At 41.5% G+C, this 20,793-nt stretch overlaps 1 protein-coding gene across 1 annotated transcript; it reads right to left on the bottom strand.

Annotated features, from left to right (window-relative positions):
- Nucleotides 1–2,162: 2,162 nt before the first annotated feature.
- On the bottom strand, nucleotides 2,163–19,679 carry slc22a17 (solute carrier family 22 member 17). The gene is made up of 10 exons (XM_044104223.1): nucleotides 19,104–19,679; nucleotides 16,656–17,179; nucleotides 12,281–12,384; nucleotides 11,094–11,248; nucleotides 9,240–9,405; nucleotides 8,716–8,840; nucleotides 6,322–6,427; nucleotides 5,960–6,183; nucleotides 5,241–5,352; nucleotides 2,163–4,398 (listed from the first exon to the last, which is right to left on the bottom strand). Exons 2-10 carry the CDS (start codon nucleotides 17,127–17,129, stop codon nucleotides 4,122–4,124), a joined length of 1,743 nt encoding a protein of 580 aa, XP_043960158.1. The 5' UTR covers nucleotides 17,130–17,179; nucleotides 19,104–19,679; the 3' UTR covers nucleotides 2,163–4,121.
- Nucleotides 19,680–20,793: the final 1,114 nt, after the last annotated feature.

Raw genomic sequence — 20,793 nt, 5'->3', positions numbered from 1 at the left:
AGTCAGATGACAGGGACAAAGCGACGTCTGCCCACCTGTTGCTGTCTCAGGGGACACAAGATTGGGGAAAGTAAAAGGCTTGAACAAAGCCAAGATAACTAGACAAACAACCTTTTCACAATGCATATTTTATTTTACTGTATAAGACTACGTCTATATAAAAGCTGTATATATGTTTTTTTTAAAAGAAACATGTTTTGAGGTGGAACCGTCCACTTAATGAAAGAAAAAAAAATGTTTTTGTGGCTATTACAAAAGAACAAATGAATAAAAATTCTTAGAACAGTTTTAACATGTTTATAAGTGGTGCCAGTATCTACCAGGGGCGCTGCATTTAGAACGATCTCCCTCATTGTCTTTAATCGAAGATAACTATATTTGCATTTAAGAATCTTTCAGCTTTTTGAATAAATAGTGATTAACTATCAACTGTCTGTTGCATTGACTTAATTATGCCAGATGAAATCTTATTACTACAGAAGTTAGCACCACCCAACAGGTGCGGTCTATATGTGCAGTATTAAAAACGGCCTAAATAGCCAAGCCTATGAGAGTACAAAAAACTTTGCTCTGGTAATATGACCAAAAATAATAATAATAAAATGTAACAAATCATTGGCAGTGTTATTAACTTTATGAGAGGTTGATATATCTGTCAGCCTTATCCGGTCCAAGGATGAGAGGTGCAAATTGGAATCCATGTAAGAGGATTTCTTCTGTGGACCTTGACATGCCACTTGAGGAGCTCCTTGAATGTCAAGCATTCACACCTCGGGTTTAGCTATGACCTCACTTAACGCCAACCCTCAAAAGTGTCTCCATGGAGCTCAGCTGTCTTCATGTTAAACGCTTATAACAGCATGGTTTGAGGAAAGCGTGTTAATGTGTAGAGGCTAGATTTTTATCTAGTTTCTTCCTGTCAAATTAATAGTGGTGGAGTTTGACACAGGCACCATGGTTTTTAAGTTGGTTTGGCAGTTAAACAAGATTGATCAGTTTGATTGGCCGGCTGATGCCGTATACAAGTGAAGAATAAGAAAATAACAGAAATGAGCTCGAAAAGTTATGTTTTGGCAAAGCAGCAGGAGTGTGAGGAGAGTTGACTGGAGAAAGTAGGTGTCCTTTGTGAAGGTTTGATGAACGTTTGGGAAGTGTCCACTTAAAGGTTCCCATAAAGTCAGCTGTAACCTACAGCTAGTATTTCCAATGCTCATAAAAGGTTTCTTCTTAGCTTTCAGTAACTTCTAGAGGCTAAGGTTTACTGAAAACGTTTGCTGAAGGCTAAAAGTAATCTTTGAAAACTGTTTGTTAGGGTTGGTTGATTGCTCAAAGAACGTTTCCTGAATGGTCATTTTCCCTTAAAGCGATTGTCAATAATGACTGTCAGGAAACATTCTCTAAATACTACTTATTGTTCTCCACATGTTTCCTTGCTGAAGCAGACTAAAAAAAGCAACCAAGCTAGCTTGACTATGTTGAAATTCAGTCTAAAGCCCCCTGCAGAATTCCCCATGGGGATTATTCATTCAACATTACAGGAAAGTTTGAAGTATCCTTCAGTAAAAGATCTTCAACCATTTAGCAGATGAAACAAAACTGTCAATTTAACAAATAGTTGGAGCTCCTAAAATGTCTTTTTTTCTACCCCCAAAATGAAATAGTATGACTCTTTTTTGTTTGTTTGTTTTACTTCTTGTCTTCAGGAAATCTTTTAATAACTGACAGTATTTGCCAAAGGTCAGTGGCTCATGTTCTCAGCTGAAGGAGTAAATTTACACCGAAAATTTTCTAGAAAAAACTTGGACATTTCTGAGTTTCAAAAAGTCCATTTTTGGAGCTCAGAAATTTCTTGTTTTTTCTTTTGTTTTGGTGGAAATTTCCATCCCCATCTACTATGACGCTAAAACGTCAGAGTTATTACAAACAGGTCAGATTATTCTAAGGGAGTCGTTTCCTGTGACGCACCCAGTTGACTCCGCCCTTTAGCCAGTCAGTGACCAGCCGTCTTCTGACCTTCCATTTACTCAACTCAGCGTTACGAACCCTGGCCAAGAAGGTTCTAAACTATTTACAAACTTTTTTGGGGAGGGCTTGTCTTCCTCTCCATTTTAACAGACACATTCATGTTTTCGTAATAATAAAGTCTGAATTCAGCGCTTGTTCATTAAACCAGTTTTAATTTACATAAAATCAGAATTAACTGCATCATACGCCTTATTGAACAGATCAGCCAGTGTTGTCAGACATAATTATATTCAAGCCAAGTTAATTAATGATAAAAACTAGAGTATAAGTGTTAGACTTGTTGAGTGCAACACACAGAGAGACATTTTAAAAAGTCATCAACAAACTTGCGTTTCTTTAACTTCAAAGTTCAAATTAAACCCCCCATTTCCGTATCCTTCAATGGTACACATACGAAGAAAGATAATCAGTCTTTTCGCACCAGCATAATCTGCAAAACAGATTTGAACAGCTGCTATTGAATCATCCTGCCTGTGATATGACTTTCCCACAAGACGGATTAAACAAAACATACTTTTCCTGTCTCAAACTTACAAAGTCGTCAGTATTTAACACTATTTTAAAATGAGAAAATTCACTGTGTTCATGGCTGATACCTTTACAGTGGTTCTTTTATGAATCTATAAGCTTTATGCAAAAACCAGAAACAAAAAGGAAGGAATAAAGAAGGCTGGACCAAAGGTTTGCAGCAAAGAAAATAAGGAAGGACGTAATGAAAGATGAGAGGTAGAAAAAGATTAAGTGAAGGAAAGAAGAAATGAGGGGAGTGTACAAGGAAGAAAGTAAGAAAAAGGTAGGAAAAGAAAAAGGTAGGAAAAGAGAAAGCAGATGAGGACAAAGGAAAGGAGGAAGCAGGAAAATAAGAGCACATTTAGGCAACGGAAAAGCGAGTTGAATCTGAAAATATATTTTTTTTACATCTCCTTATTTCCATTTTCGATACTTTTCCAGACCAGGGAAATATTAAAATCCAATTCCAGACTTTTCCAGACGGGGTAGGAGACCTACAGAGTGCAACAGGGAATGAATGAGGGGTTAATTTGGAGCTCAGGGGCCCTCTTCAGCTCCCCAACATGGAGCATGCTCATTGGGCCCTTTTTTTTGCAAAAAGACACATTTTCTGTCTCCTCTCGTTCCATTAAAGACCAATATACATATGCCTATAAACATGATCAACACCTCTACTGCGGTTTGTTTGTATCTGTCAAGCATCGGATGACAGCCGACACTACTGATCTAGATTCAAAGAGTCAAAGTGTCAGGATAAATTACTGATTAAACTTAAACGACGACATAAACAGTATAAATATTTCTAGCCCCAGGCCAGATTTTTGCTGAGACCTTTTTGATCAGAATATGGGATTTATGTCCACAGGCCTGTCCCCCGAAACTTGAAGACTTTGGTCGGATTAACTCGTTAATGTTACAAAGCAGAATATTCAAAGTGCTCTTCTTCGCCCCGCTGCATAGCATACAGGATTGGCTCCAGCCACCGAGTCTGGCATTAAAACAAAACTCAGACACCCCAAAGAAACTAGAACCTAAGAGTATTTACACAATGAGGGTTTTTTTTTCTTCCTGTTACAGCTGCTGTTCCCCATCAGGCTCCAGTGCCAGATCAGAAAGTTGATCCGCAAGTTATATATATATATATATATATATATATATATATATATATATTGTCTTTTCACCCTCAACAAATACATAAAAAAATAGGAACAGTAACAAATGACTGCCACCTGCAGCCGGAGGATGCAGTCTCTACCCCAGACACAGAGATGTAGCTGAATGCTGGTGTGTCTCATGACAGAAAATGAAGAGCTTCCTGAATGTGCGTGGATGTTGTTAATGTTCAGAAGCAAATCCAAGTGTCCAGGAAAAAAACTGAGATGTGAAGTCTGAGGCAGCTCAAGCCAGTCTGTCTGCGTCTGGAATGACAGAGTGTGATATGTTAGGAAGCATAAAGTCCGTTACAGCCCTTTTCATCTCCATTTGTCCTCCTGTTTGTCTCCGTATTGCTACGGCTCTCTCTAGTCCTGTGAACAAACACGAAAGACGGAGATCTGTTTGCGGGGCGCCGCTGCGGCTGCCTTCTTTTAGGTCTCTGGGTTTGGGGTGGCCAGCAGCGGCACGTTGTCCCTCCTCCTCCGGCCCAGTGGGGGGCGCCTGTACTGCTCCCCGTCGCCCAGCGTCTGAGGCAGCGGCTTCCTCTTGCTCTCGGGCAGCAGCAGGATGGAGAGCACGGCCAGGAGCGCCAGGGACGAGTAGATGACATGGTGCAGGAAGTAGCCGTAGTGGTTCCGCAGGTCCATGATCGGGGAGCTGAGGCGGCCCACGCAGCCCAGGGCGAGCACCACGCCCACACCGGTTCCCCTGGAAACACACCGACACACACACTCATCCTCAACACCTTCATTTTGCATCCAATAACACCTTTGAATTACTTTTTTTGTTTGTTTTTTTTTTGACAGATTGGAGCAGAGGTCTGGCTCTATATAACTGTAACAAGAAATGGTAGAGAAGTAATTCATGTTTTTAAACTGAGATAATAAATGTAGCCTTTAGCTATTTTTTGTTGTCGTTTCAAGAAATAGTAGCATTGAATTTCCACAATAGCACTAAATCTAATTTATTTTCTTACCCATTTTTCTCACCATTTTTTCACAATTATCAACATGTAAAAACTCAAAACAAGCAAAAAGGAGTTTCTTAAAAAAGAAAAAATCTTAAGTGGAAATTTTTCAAAAAATATAAGTTGTTTTTCTTCGATTTGTCATGTGACATTATTGGCTCTAAATGGGGTTTAGCCGTAGACACCTGGGTTGGTGGGATGACACAGTAGGTGTTCAATAAATTTAGGATTTCTTGTAATCCAATCAGGTTTGTATATCTTGCTTCTATTTGCTAAACACCAGAAAACCTAGCGAGAACACTCCTTTAGAGATTTTTTTAAACGTTTTTGTCTTTGCATTCTGAAAATATATGAATTAGTTAGATTGCCCTGCATTGCAGAACCATGTAGTTTGAACATCAAGCCCTTTCAAGGACTTTAAAAAGAAATCCAGCACTTTCTAAACCTTGAAAACACCTCATTGAAATTCAAGCATTTTCATACTGGTCCCCATAGACACGGCATATCCTTTGCTCCCTCGTGATTTACTGCATTTCTAATGTCCCGAGCTTTGAAAGTAGTGTTCTGTCAGTGTGTTTGTTACCTGATGATGGTGGGCATGATCTCTGCGGTGAAGAGGATGCAGAGCGATGCAGTGGCTTGGGAGGAAAAAAGACCCAGCACTGAGAAAACCGTGATGGCCGTCTCACTGAGATCTGTCGGGGAGGAGAAGAGAAAGTGTTGACAACATGAAGGTGATGGGTCTCTCGCGATTGAATCGACTCAATCAGCTCGACTTCCTTCAGCTTGTAAAGGAACAAAGACCCACCCAGCAGTCCAATCAGCACCTTGTTAGCTGTTGATGAGTGATAAAAGAGCAGCTTCTGACACAGCTTTGACTTTGCTCTCACTGCAGTGTCCTACATAAGCCAGGAGTTGTGTTGCTTATCAGCCACTAGGGGGAGATAGAAATTCTGAAATGTGTGTTTCCACAATGCAATGGAAAAACAAAGGTTATAGGTCGGATTTTTCCAGAGGATGGGTGTGCTGTTTATTGTTTTCATAAAGGATGAAGTTCAGTTTGATCTTGCAGATGAATATGGGCTAAAATGAAATCTCCTTCATTAAAGGTAGGACTTTAATCCCAAAATAAGCCTCTTTTAATCATTTCCTAGCAGGAGGAAATGAAGAGATCCTGTCTCCACCTTGTTGGACTATTAATAGTCTCTCCTGTTTGAGTGTAGATTTATGCAAAATAATAATAATTAAAAAAACAAAAAAAACAATACAAAGCCCCCTGCTGCCCGCTAAAAGTCAGCTTACACTCCATGAGTCCCAGGAGGATCAACGAGGCCAGGCCCGTCGTCGTCATGAACAAGAGCAGGATGCCACGGCGACCGCACCTGTCCACTGTAGCCCAGAGCAGCACCCAGGCCCCGCCCCCCGCGCTTACGGACAGCAGGTACGTCCAGTAGAAGCTGGGGGCGGTGCCTCTGACGTCACCACGGAAAGAGCTGTAGCAGTGACTAATGCCGTGAGAGATGAATCTGAGGAGAGAGGACGGGTGGGAGAGGAAGAGTTTAGAGTCCGTCACAAGGCTGCAGGGATGAAATACGAGACTGCAGCACGCCTGTAAACTGATACAAAACACTGTCCCGGCGCTAAATTAGTGCGGGGTGACTTACGAGGTGAAGCCGAGGACGCAGATGTTCTTCCAGATGTTCTTGCTGTGGAGAAGCTCGGGGAAGGACAGGTGAGGGCGGGAGGAGGGCACCGGATCCGAGTCCAGCTCTGCGGAACAACGGGACCAAAACCATCAAAGCCCAACCGTACAACCCCTGCCTTCCTAGAACACACGCCAAAGCTACAAGGATAAGCTGTCAGTTTTCTGTTAAAGTACACCCAGCTTGTTCTACCGAGTCACTGATTTAGTACGAAAAACTCCTGGATGAGCATTTGACAGAGGACTAGGGCTGAAACGATTCCTCGAGTGATTCGAGTACCTTGATTATTAAAATTCCTTGAGGAAAATGTATCTGCCTCGAAGCGATGAAGGTGTATGTCACCTTCTATTGAACACTGCCGGCAGCTGCGCATTAGATGATTAACATAAGTGTAGCTTTACGGACAAACCGGAAAATTTATTTCATATCATCCCGGTCTCAACAAATAGCTGATAGATGCCTCTGTGTGTGACAAACAAAAGGTGTCAAATCTCGTCGCTAACATGAACACAAAAGCTAGAAATGTCTGGACAAGGAGAGAGTACATTTATTAACTTGATTGGAGATGAACACATAAACCAAAAGCTGGAGTTTAGACATTTTTATAGGCGTATTTGTGAGCCTGCCTCTTTATTATCAAATTGAATGTAATTTCAGATTTTTGTATGATTTTTCTTCAGGTTAACTAAGAGAGTGATGTCATCGAGTCATCATTTTTAGTTCAAATCAGGGTTCCTACACATTTCGTACATTAAAATGTCCCACTTCTCTCAAATACAAAGACTTTCTCAGATATATTTAGACAATTTTTCACGTTTGTATACAAAGATTTGTTGTGAATTAATGGCAGAGACTTCTTTAGCACACTACTGTGGCATAGTCATATGACTAATGTTTCTTCAACACACATTTATTCAACAAGGATCCCATTAGAAAAAATAAAACTACCTGCATTTCGATCTTTTGTATGTAGTTTTTTTTTTGCCACTTCTTGTGTCACATGCTAGCCAAAACATGAATCTGTCTCCATCTTTGTTTTAGGAAACACACAGGGCTAAACTCATTTCCTCATGCCGCACAAATCAGAAAGCAGTTTCACTTGTTTGAGATACCAAAACATAACTCCCATATATAATTACTGACAGTAAGGTTTATTCCCATCTACTAAGACAAAGAACCAGTGAGGTTTGTGGAGGATAAGAATGTTAAAGTCAGAGCTAAGCTGACAAAACAGAAGCAATAATGGAAACATCTGCTTCTATCCTGTAAACATGTTTATATGTAAATAAAGCCTGACTTAAATTGTCTTCTACAGCAGCAGCATGTCATTGTGGCACATTAGAGTTGGATTTTAAAGCAGGAGGCAAATGCATTTAGCAAATTCTTTATTATAACTTGGCATTCACTGCATATTTCTATAAAAATATCTAAAACATTATTTAACTGGTTCTGTTTTAAACATGAAATTAACAATTATTCCTGCAGCAGTGAATGTGACACTGATTATTAAAGTTTTGACAATGTTATCTATAACATGCATTAATGTGATAATGTAGCAAAGCCTCAAACAAATATATAAAATAAACCTCCATTATATTAGGCATATTTTTGGCAGCCTGGTTTTTTTGTGGAATAGGAGGTATAAAAAGGTGATATTAGTCAGGCATTCTGCTTGGACAGCCTGCAGCTTAACAGTCCACACAGCTGAATTTCTCTTTTTGCATAAATGGGGGAATAATGCAGCAGCTGGAAGCAGGAAGCAGAAACAATTTGCAAGAGAAGCAACACGGCAAAACTCGTGAAGTTTTCTCTGGCATCTCACTAAAACAACTTTAAACCATACAGACTTCCATTCTGAAAAGTAATGTAAACATTTTGGACACAGACGTTGCACAAACCCAATATTTAAACACTTAAATGTTTTGAATCTTAAATGAACTGATAGAGTACAATATATTAAAATGTAAGCTAAAGACACTTTTTTGTCCCCCAAACAAAACTATATTTGTAAATATGAATTTTAACTAACGGTGTCAGTTTATGGAGCAATCTTGATAAGTGAGATCTGAGAATTATTATGATGAAGCAACATGCCATTGAATAAGCTGATATTTTGTTGTGTATTTTTGGTGCATTTCAAATGAATAGTCTTCTTGGTTCAATAGCTAATCCTCTCTTTGTGTGAATAAGGAGCAGATATTAGATGCTTCTTTCTTCTCTTTTTCATTCCCGATTCCTTTTAGTTGTTCATGTTTATTGAGTGAATGAAAAAAAATGAAAAGTGAAATAGTGCAGGCTTGGAAAACTGAACACGAGCTCACATCCCTAGACTTTGAGGCGAGTTTGTAAACACACCTGTGAAGCTCTCGTCGTCCCTCAAGTCTCTGTTGGAGTTCCTCCTCTCGCTGAACGCGTTCATGTCCGCGGATCGCTCCGACAGGAGGAGCCAGCGAGGGGACTCTGGAAACACACCGGGAACACTGCAGGAGGGGGAAACCCAACACATAATCACCCTTCAGCCTCAAAGGGAATTATTTGAAAGCCCGGGAGCTTTTGCGGCACCGATTTATTTCATGGGCCAAAGAAATAAACAAGTCAGCAAGTGGTGCAAATCTTTAATCCTTTCTTAATAAAACTTCCGGATTATTGCCGCAAATCTGCTGATAATCTTGTTTTATTTGCTTAGAAGGAGCGGCGAGGGCTTGCTGGAGTCTTATGGAAAACTGGCCCGTTGAATAAAGTGCTCCTAATGTGTCTTGACGCGAGCAAGGAATAGATCGATACAATCTGACAAAGCTGTCTGCAAGCCAGCTGGCCGTAGGACACGGGTCCTTTTAATACAGACTCAATGATTTATCAATTTGGGCGAGCGGTCGTACCCGTAGCTGAGGAAGAGTGTCAGAGGGGCCGCCCCGGCTCCCAGCAGGCCCCTCCAGGACTGGCAGCCGAGGGCCACGGCCAGCAGCAGCAGCTCCCCTGCCACGGTCATGAACCCAGCCAGCATGGTCGCCACAAGCCTGAGCGACGGCTCGCACAGCTCCAGACCTGCCGTGCAAGAAAACATCACTGCTTCTGATTTCCGCTGCTCTGAGATGCTTATTTTCCCACGGTTCACCGTCACTCGCAAGAGCTTTTTCACTTACAAACGCGTCCTGCTCTTTGTGAGTGTTAAACCAGCCGAGTAATTGCACGCTGATATTTACAAACTCGGTCTTTTTGCGCTAGCTCCAAGTGCCAATTAAAAGCTAATTATGGAGATTTAACTAGGCGAGTCTGAGCTGAAAACACCAGTCTGTGCCGGATGAAAACATTTACTGCTACAAACAGGCAAACATCAGGATGGCATTTTGTGTTTGTTTGAGTAATGTGGAAAAAAAAAACAACCTTAAAATTAATAATAATAATAGAAGTATTCACACCCATTGAACCGTTTTCCTTTTTGTCACTTTGTAATAACAGACATTATGGAGATTTAATGTGGTGCATTAGCACAAAGCAGCACAAAGCTGTGGAGTGTAAGGGAAGGATTCATTGCTTTCACTGATTTCTTTCTAGAAAAAATCTGAGAAGTGCGGCATGCTTTTAATTTTTTTATTGCAGACTCTCCCTTTTGCTGCATCAAGTCATTGAAGGTTTGTCTCTATCAGCTGTACACATCAATTAAAGTGGATCAGACGAGTTTATTCCCATCAATTTAAAAGTCGTCCCACATATCCTAATTGTATTCAGGTCCGGACTTTGACTGGGCCATTCTGATACATGCTTTAATATAAACCAAGTGATGGTAGTCTCATGTCTTTTTGCAGGATTGTCTTGCATTTCACTTCAAGCATTTCCCATCGGCTTCAACCAGCTTCTCTATCCTTGCTGAAGAAGCATTCCCACAGCATGATACTCCCACCACCATCTTACACAGTGAGAGTGGTGTGTTCAGAATGATGGAGTTTTAAGTTTTCCAATTAGGTCAAAAAATAAAATTTTGGTTTCAAGTGAGAGTAACAACCTTCTTTTATATTTGCTTACTTGCTTGGGGAAAAACCTTAAATAGGATGTCTTATGGCTTTCTTTCTGCATTGTTGTTTTTTCTTGTTGCCATGTCGACAAATTCTCCCACCTAATCTCTGGATATCTGCAGCTCCTCTAAAGTTACCTAGCTAGCTTAGGTGGACTGCTGCAGCTTGCTAGATTTTCATTTGTGCCATTTGATTTTATGATACGAGAGTAAAAAGGGCCAAATACAAATGCGTGCCACACGCTTCAGATTTATTTTAGGAAAAGATTCGGAAAACCCATGTCTAGATGTCCTTCCAATCCATAACTAGGGACTACATGCCCCATTATGTTGTCTATGGCCTAAAATCAACAAAAAATTCAGGCTGGAGTGAGGTTGGAGTGTAAATATGGAGTAGTTTTAAAAATATATCAATTATATCAAGAGTAAATTAAGCTTTAAGGATCCATCTCACCAGCTATGATCCGTTTTAATTATGCTCTAGTTAGCAATTATTTACATGTCGCAAGTCTCCATAACTTATTAAGCCTCAACAAGTTTGTGACATTTTCAGAGTTTTCACAACCAGTCCTGAAAGCAGTTCCTGTTTTACAGAGAAAAGCCTCCAGCTGCTGTCAACAAATTAAAAAAATAATAGTGAGACCCACTGGATTATTTACTTTGTAGAAATGTCTGTCGGGCATATTTCTTGGATCATCCGTCAATAACTGGGTATACTTACGGGCGATGTACAGAGTTAGGTAGACCCCTGCGCTGGCAGCAGCCAGGCAGAAGCGCATGACGATGAAGATGGAAGGGTACGGAGAGACGCACACCAGCACCCCAAACACCACCGACAGAGTCAGAGAGATCAGCAGGGTCTTGGACCTGCCCAGCCTGCAGAATCACGGAGACACAAAGCTGCAGCTGAGGCACATAACTACTAACATAGTTAAACCTTTTAATGTTGGGGGCGGGGAGGAAACAGCTTATATTTGTGCACTGAGCTGATTTAAGTGAAAATCGTTTATCCTCAAGACAAATTTCAATTATACCTTCTGGAAAACTAAGGAGAACTAGTCAACCCGGACTATGAATCATTGTGATAATTTGCCGATGTTGGGCTGATTTGCAGTTTGGCAGTGTCTTGGTCCTGTTGTAGGCTCTGCTTTGGGAGCCCTGAGGAGGCAGCATTAAATTACTGGCCTAAACAAACGCTTGTTCAGCTAGCCAAGAAATGAATGAGGGCTATTAGCTGATTGAAATGACATCATCGCTCTCCCAACTTAGCCCTTCCAATTACACAGCAGACCCAGACCAGTTCAGTTAGCTGAAGGTTGCAGTGCATTGTGGGGATGTGGTTGGAGCTTTAAAAAAAAAAAAAAGTCAGCCACAGCTGGTGACCTTTTAGGGCTAATTGCTTCGTCGCACATCAGTGAGGTTTACCTTATTAAACGTCACATTCCAGTTTCTTACAGTAATTAAAATTAAGAACTTGAAGTCCATGATTTGTGCTGTTTTAATCACAAACTCTAAAGCAAATTATTTCAGAGTTTTTATGATACATGATGGGATAATTGCAAGGAGAGGGGAAATTATGCAAGTTTTTTTTTTTCTTTAATATTCCAAACAGCTTCCATTCAGATCCGACCAGCATACATACAGCATGATTTTGTCATCACCAAGTTTTATAAAAGGCTTGGTAAACTAAAGAACCAAAAGTATTCCCTCGCCTTCCTTCACTTATGCATGAACTTGAGTGATGCAAGAAACAAAGAATGAACATGAGAGAGAGAAAGAAAGTAAAAGCAAGAATGAAAAAATATAAATAAATAACAAAAATAACTAAGAAACAAAGGTAAAACTGTCTTTAAAGAACTACATTACACATCAGAATAAATGGATGTGAGAGAACGTTGTTAAGTTTACCTGTCAGCTGTGTAGCCCAGGCTGAGGCATCCAGTCAGAACGCCCAGGATGAAGCACACCTCCTCCACCGGAACCAGCCAGTACTGGCCGCACACCAGATCCCACTGGACAGACGGAGAGAGGTCTGTCAGAGATGATCTGATTGAGTCAGGACCAGCATTTATGATTTGTAGAAAGGTCAGCGTCAATAAGCGCCAAGAGTATCAAAAGATGGACACACTATCTGAACAGAAAGCTGTAGTTAATGATTAAGAGGTAAACCATCAGTGAAACCAAACTTAATACAAGTCTGGAGTTCAAGAAGGATTAACACCCATTGAGCAAATACAGGAAACTCTGATTCTTTTATGTGACATCCAAGCAAAAATAGAAAGTCCAAGCCCATTTGTTTAAAACACCAGATTTCTGCTCTCGGTTCAGAGTTTCATCAGGGGAGGAGGGGGGATAACACGGTTCTAATGACCCGGTCTGCAGGGAGTTGGAGGAGAGGGCTAAACATTAAGAGGCCTCACATGACTGGAAACCGTACGGCGGGACAGAAAAAGGCCCGTCAGCCGTCCTGTTGCCGAGTAACGAGATCACAACGGCGCAAGCTGGCTGGACAAAGGGCGGCGAGACGTCGCATGTCTCTCATGTGTCTGGAACGCTTTGAATGACAGGAGCGGAGCGGGAATGAGTACAAACAAGTTCAGAGACTCCCCGGACTGGTTTGGTGGGAGCAGAAAGAAACCTGCAGTCAGGCATTAAGCTGCCACCTCCGAACACGATGAGAGAGCGGGCGCCATGTAAAAATATGACAAAGAACCATCGGGTCGGCTTTAGTTTGCATTTCTTTCTCTTCATATTTATGTAATTCCATCTCAGCGTGAATTAATTTGTTCTGTGAAGACCTCAGTTTGTGTTAAAGAGAACCAACATCATCATGAAGACCACAATGTTGTCCCAATAAATGCCCTCTCGAGGCACCAAGATTCACTATAATTACATTTTTCTCTGAGGTTTGGCACACCAAGCGTTGAAAAATGTTCAGACAGGACAGAGTTATGCGGAAGTGCAGTTATTTTCTCACACATAATATGTTAGCACAAGGTCGAAAGTGTGACGACCAGAGTGAGTAGGGACTAAAACCAAATGAATCTAAGTCAGCCTTAAAAGCTACATTCGGAATATCACTTTCCGTGTCAATGTGAATAATAAAATTCCCCACTATAATGTATTTAGTACTAAATCAGAACTGTTTAGTTTATCATCTGAAAACATGGGAGTCCACCTAAACCGATGAGTGGGGAAAAAGAAAACAAATTCATCAGAGAAGCTGTCAAACTGCTGATGGTAAATCTGGAGGAGCTACAGACAGCCAGGGATCAGGCGGGACAATGTGATGAGATAAAAAAAAATTATTCTTTTGTAGACTCTGTAAAGCAGATGAGTTTCCCAAAGCCACATAGGAGACACAACAAGAAGGTGGCCCTCACAGATGAGACCAATAATAAACAGTGTGTGAAGGAAAAGCAACGCCGTACATCGTTCTGAACACACCATCGTTCCTGCAAGGAAAAACAAGGTGGTGCCAGCATCTATCTTTAGTGATGCTTTTCTTCTGAGGAGGAACTTGACAAAGTGGATGGGAAGATTGCAAAGAGCTGAACAAGGAACAATACTGACAGAAAACCTGATGGAGGTTGAGGCAAAAGAAAGAGACTGGGGCAGAGGTTAAGGATGTTATGGGTCAGAATGACCCAGTCAAAGCTCTGAATATAAATGTGAACTAGAAAACTGCAGGTCAGACATTCTTCCACCTAATCTAACTGGCGTCAACATTTTCCTTTGAAAACCAGATGTCATTCTTTCTTCCTTTTCTAATTGTGCACTACTTTGTTTTGGTCTACAACAAAAAAAAAAAATCCCAATATAGTTTGAGGTTAGCAACATGTGAAAGAGTTTAAGGGGTAAAAACATTCTGAAAGGCACTGTAGACCCACCTTACATCCTCAGAGAGGTTATACTCTGTGGAAACAGGCAATACGGATTGATCTGGAGCTGATCAGGAGCTTGTCCTGTCTTACTTTTAACACCTCAGAACAGTGAAGCTGCACAGGAAGGAGGCAGAGACAAACACACAGAGAGAGAGCGAAGCATCCTGTCTGTAAACCTGAGCGTGAACACTGCTGTTACAACACGGACGCTTTTGCATCCAAATGCGTCCCTTGGCAGCGCTTGAGAATCTTCCGTTTGCTGCAGTGGTGTGAGTGGATCCCCAGCACACTGCCCTCATACAGTGGACCGGAGGACTGGGTGGGGTCCTTACAGCAGCATGGTCAGAAATGGAAAAATGGAGTGATCGCCAGAGGGCACGGGCCGGGACTGTTGTAAATATGTGGTGCGTGATGCGGAGGCAGCAGAAATATATGAAGGGTTATTCACAAACAGGGAGCCACCGAGGTCTGCTGACACTTTTGGGAAAGTAGCAGCTACAATTACAGTTAGCTTCTGGAGAGAGGTCGGCTGAAAGGTTGGAGACACAAAGCCGCGTCCTTGAGGTTTAGGCGCTCAAAGCTGGGAAGCAAAATGATTAATGGTGCACATATAAACAGAAACAGAGGAAAGCTGTTAAAGACGTTATCTACCCTGAATGCTTTTATTTTCTTTAATGCCTCAGTTTCCATCTATACCAGCGCAGCAGCTCTCCCTCTGCGATCAGGATCGTCCTCTATGATAATGGAAATTCTCATCTCGGACATTCCAAACATGTTCCTCCAAATTCCTCTTTGCACAATGATCTAAATAAAGGTCTTCTGAATCAGTGTTCGGACCTAAACGTGGTGGGGAGAATCATCGACCTCCACAGACCCAAACGGTTCCACAACGCCACGGCAGAACCACCAGACTCCAGCAGACTTTCTGTCTTCAAATGTTAAAATGCTGAACTGCTGTTAAGACTATCCACATTATATCCTTGTGCTTCAGTGTTACCAAAGTAACACAGAACAGGACCTAAACTTGCTCAGTTTGTTGTGTTTTATGTTGAAAACACAAAGAACAAAAAAAAAAGGCATTCCTACTCATTCGTAGCACATGTTTTGTTGGAGTATGTGGCTTGTGTTTCTTTTTTATCACTCTGATCTGCTTTAACGCCAACAGAAAGGCTGCCTTGTTAAGTTGTATGCTACTATGGGGAAACAATGCAATGAACAAAATTAAATATGAGCTTTCATAAAAGCACTGAACTGTGTAAAAGAGCACTTTGCACTTCAACAAGTCTTAAACAAACTGAGCAGCCTGATGGTTTTTATCCTATTCAAACAGCGAAAAGTTAAATTATCTCCTCTGTTTTAACATTTACTGGTCAGAGCTGTTTTGCATACAAAAGCAGCTTGATATACCAGAAACACGTCAGATATATTTACCATAATTTATCCAAGATTCTGAGATATTTTAAGCTTATTTCTCCCAAGCAGCAATAATTCAGGGCATCCTAAAATTAAATATCAACTGATATCATTAGAGGTGTTTTTTATTATTAACACAGGTTACATCTTTATTAAGCTTTTTTTAGCTCATCCAAATGACTGAAACTTTGTGTTTTCTACATATTCTTACCTAAAGGAAAGTTATTTGCATGAAACAGGTGGCTGACGTTAAAGATAGTGACTGCACACACTCGCCTTTGTTCCCTTGCTCTGTGTATGTTTCAGTAAATTAGAATCAATAACTTAGACAACATTTATCAATTTAGCCAAATGTTGTCTGGAATGTTCTGTATGTCGCCCTGTTTAAACAAGACCAGAACCAGAACCAGAACCAAACACTGAGAAGCAGCGTTGAGTTCCTATGCTCCTCTAATCGGGAACAAACTTCCAGAAAACCTCAAAACAGCCGAAACACTGAGTTCCTTTAAATCAAGGCTAAAATCTCCACCTGTTTAGATCTGCCTTTGGTTAGTAATAAGTGAAACTATATATTCAATGTTGAATATGTTTGATGATTTTGATGATGGCATTTGATAGAATGTGATGTTTATTGCTTGTTTCATAAATGGTGACTGTATGATGTTTTTACGTTGTAGCGCTCTTTGAACTGCCTTGTTGCTGAAATGTGCTCCATAAACAAACACCACTTGACCATAAAGCCCGGAAATCACTAATGTTCCTGTGTTGCGGCATGTGAGATTTATCCGGTTGTCCGTTGAGGTTAAATAAGTTTGTGAGGCTGAATCAAAGTTTAGTACAACTCTGCAGAAAGTAAAGCTGCAAGCTCAGCAGGACTCTGCAGTAGAGACGGGTGGGGGGGAAAAAGAGGTTTCTCAGCATTTAAGCCCTAAATCCTAACTAAAAGAAAAGACTTTGACAGGTGAGCATCTAGGCTCAAGCGTTACCTCGGTGACGATGTTGTTCTTCAACCCCTCCGTCACGTTGTAGTCCCACCCAGACTCGCAGTCCACCACGGCCGACTGGCTGCCGTTGGCGTACTGCTTACACTGGGATGGGCTCCCGGTCTCCCCGGGCCGCGCCCCCTTCTCCCAGGGCAGGGAGGCATTCAGCGCCTCCGGCGAGGGCGACGGGCCCGGCAGGCGGCAGTGGTGCGGCGGCGAGAGCGTGATGAGGGGGTCGGAGGAGAGCAGGAAGGCCAGGAAGAGGTTGGGGAGGATGGAGAGCGCGATCAGCACGCGCTGCTTCTTCCTGCCCAGAGCCAGCACCATCACCTCGCCCGTGGGAGGCAGCGAGGGCGGGGCCGGGATGGAGGAGGAGGACGGGGCCGGGGAGGAGGGAGCCGGGGACGAGGGCAGGGACGGGGGAGGCGCCGGACACGGGGAGGGGGAGACGAGGGGAGGCGAGTCAGGGGAGGTCATCGTTTGTCGTTAAGGTTCGGAGGTCCTCAGGCAGAATGGGAGGCGGAGCTCTGGGAGCGAACAGATCATACAGTTATAAGAAACAACAGCAAGAAAGCTATAGAACTCTATAGAAAGATGCAAAGAAAAGTCTGTCTCTGTCACTAAAAGCAACAGACGTTTACAGGACAAGCAGCGTCTTGACAAGAACTCAAACTCTTTCACATTTTTATAGTTACGACCACAAACTTTGGTTGGCATTTTACGCACGCCAAGAAGTGGAATTTGCAAAAAACTGTTTTTACTCAGGGCTGGACGATGTGGCTTAAAAAACCTGTCAAGATAGAAGAATTGACACTTGTCAATATCAATATCAATTGATTAGTTTTTTATTTGAAATATCTGAAATAATGCCAAGCTTGTGGCGTTTTCTTTCCTGTTTTAGTCACAGTTTTATTTTTTTAGCAGCTATGAGGCAGGGTGACAAAACCCCAAATTGCTGTGCTAGTCACTCAACTGGTTGTTGCTAGGTAACCAATGAGGACAGCGAGTGAGTTGATGCTGCCCAGCTAGCATAGCAGTGGCAGGCTGAGCAGCTAAAGTCTGTCCTCTGCCTACATCTCCCAGAATGCTGTGCGGTTCTGGACAGGAGTTCAGTCAATATTCTACGTACTGAATATTTTATCAGATGTATTATCTTTCGATATTGATCTATTGCAATATATATTGTTAATAATTTATTGTCCAGTCCTCTTTGGGGCACATTTGTACTTCTGCAAATAATTCCATGTCAAGTTAAAACAATACAACAAGTGAAAATGTTCTGAGAGGTCATAAATATTGTTTTTGTAAATATTATAAACAATACTGTAGCTACGTGGAAAAATTTTATTCCCCGTTTGAATCTTTTTCACACCAACTTAGACTTTATTACTCCTCATCGAAATGTTTTAAACCTGTATTTGCAAACAAAATATATTTTTGTTTTAAATATTTGAAGCACTTCCTACTTTTATGTGCTTGTTGTTATAGTGTTAAACTTTCTCTTACATATATCATGTGTAAAAATGAGCTGCCATGTATGCTGCAAATAAAAGTAGATCCTTCATTTCCCATAATGCAACTTATTCCAGATGCAATCAGACCTCACTACTCTGAGTTTCTGTTTCCATAATAAAAAACATGACAGAGAATTACATCCAAAACCTCACTGAAAACTCCTCCATTTACTCATGTGAGCAATTTGCCCTTTTTTTACGTCACATCCAACACACAAGGTCACAGATTAAACAAAACCTGCAAAATGCATGGACTGGTCCTGTCAGTTTTGCAAAAAATGGGTTTAGGGGCGCTGTGCTAGAGCAGGCGCCAAACAACAGCAAGTAAAAATATGTATATTTATAGTGACGTTTTCTGTATTTAGCAGCTGTTTGCGCGTGCCTAAGTGGTGCAATCCATAACATAGTCACGCCTTTTATGTTCAGGCAGTACAAAGTTCCTGTCCTACCACATTGTCACTGAAAATGCCATTGCAGAATCAAAGCCATGAGATGGCACTCTCGGCTAACTTTCAGCTAAATACCTAAATAAAGCCTTATTGTGACTTATTATTAGCATGCTGCGTGTTTTCAGAGTATAGGGAGCTCTGATCTGGCATTGGGACAGCCTTTCTGTCCACATGGGGCTCCTTCAGGAGTTGCCGTGTTTTCTTTCCACAGGGCCAGGAAGTCTAACAGAAAAGGAATCCCACAGGGTTACATAAGAGCTTCTTTTTTTTTTTTTTTTCTTTTTTTTTACAGGAGGTTGGAGGGGAAAGGACGTGGAAGGAATGTAACAATGTAACACACGGGGCCAAGCTGGCTGGCCTCTGAAAACAGAGAGCAGCAGTGATGGAGGGGCCACTGTCGAGACACCTGCCCCGGAAAGCTAAACCACAACAAACAGATGTTATTACATCTGCCTGGTGCCTAAAATAAATACGCACCTGTCACTTACCGTTTATCAAAAGGCTGTTAAAGGAGCGCCAGAAAGAGCCAGTTGTTTCTCCCAGATACCCATGACATTGCGGGTTGAGACAGAGTTTCACTGCATTCACGGTTTCTCAGCTGCGCCTCGGTGCCAGCCTGCGTTGTCTAATAACAGAGCAGACATTTCTGTCCTGGAGAAGAAGGGCTTCGGTTCCTGGCGTCCTCCGGGTGCTTCCTTTGATTCAGGCAAGGGCGCTGGACCGATGTCAGTCCGGAGCTCAGCTGAAGCTCCGCCGCTTAGACATGTGATGCTCCCCGCCGCCGGGGGGGATGCTCGCTGGACTCCCCGCTCCTTTGTGCAGCCGTCACCGCTCCCTAGTTCAGTGTGGCTGCGTCAGTCCAAGTTTCGGAGCGCCGACATTACGACAGGAGCCAAAATAAATCACCCATGAATGTGTGCGACATCACCTTAAAAAAAAGAAACGCGTCTCCTGGCGGACAAAGAGCGGGTGGAAAACTGCGGAGAAGCCGCCTGTTTAAAGGGAGCAGCTCCACCGGCGGCGAAGCACTTCGAGAAAAATCGGCTAAAACCGTGGAAACAGCGTCTCGTCGTAATACCGCTGCCAAAGATCGTGTGTGGTGAACTGAGGATTCACTTTGTGGGAGGAAAAAAAAAAGGTGCAGTAAGAGGCAACGCTTAAATAAATCTAGAAATTAATAAATGCTAAATACTCCAAAAACACATTTGGTAAAATCTAATACCTGTAGAAACCTAAATAATTTGTTAGATTTTTATACTTCAAAAAGTTGTTTTTCTCCAAATCTTCACATACGTATCTATCTGTTGACAAGATATATTAATACTTAATTAATATTTCCCTAAACTAAAGTACCTTGTTTTATATACCTTTCACTTATTGATGTTTTGACACCTAAGAACACACATCTTTATGTATTTTGTTGGGTTATTATGTGATAGAGCAATAGAAGGTAACCCATAAATATGAGATGGAAACAATACACCGTTGCTTTATTTTTCTCACAAATAATAATCTAAGTGTGGCATGCCTATATATTCAGCTCCTATTAATCCTCAATACTATGCTGCAACCACAGCTGTAAGACTTTTGGAGGTATGATTCTAGCGGCATTGTACAACTAAGGGAGAGAAAGGAGAAGAAAAATTTGCTAAATTGCTAAAGCTCAGTCAGATTGCCTTGAAAAATAGCAGACATCAGTCTTCAAGTCTTGCCACAGATTTCTGAATTTGCCTTAATTTAGAACTTGACTTTGACTGAGCCATTCTAATGCAAAATAATGATTTGATTTAAATCATCTAGATGTAGATTCACTTGCTACACTTTACATTCACTCCTCTCTTAAGTGTGCCAAAGTCTCTAGGTTTAATACTAATTTCGCCCTTCATTGAACTCCAGTTATCTTCGTTACTGTTGTTTCACATCAGAGTTTAGTTTGAAAATTAGAAGACATTCAGACATTTACATGAAGGTCACAAAGGGGTAAAAAATTGCTTTCACTACCAACAGAAAGAAAACATGTCCTTCCTATAACCTTCCAGCTGGTTAGTTAACAATAAATGCTAAAGCACAGTCATTCTAAAACATTTATTTGCTTTCCAGAAAATTATGAAATTATAAAATTGATGTCAGTTTGAAATTTCAACAGATATCCAAAGCCTAATTTTCCCTCAAGAAAGA

Source organism: Gambusia affinis, linkage group LG21 (genome assembly GCF_019740435.1).
Source record: "Gambusia affinis linkage group LG21, SWU_Gaff_1.0, whole genome shotgun sequence".
In the NCBI taxonomy this organism is placed as follows: Eukaryota; Metazoa; Chordata; class Actinopteri; order Cyprinodontiformes; family Poeciliidae; genus Gambusia; species Gambusia affinis.
Note: the sequence above shows the minus strand (reverse complement) of the source record. Positions and strands in the feature narration are given on the sequence as shown.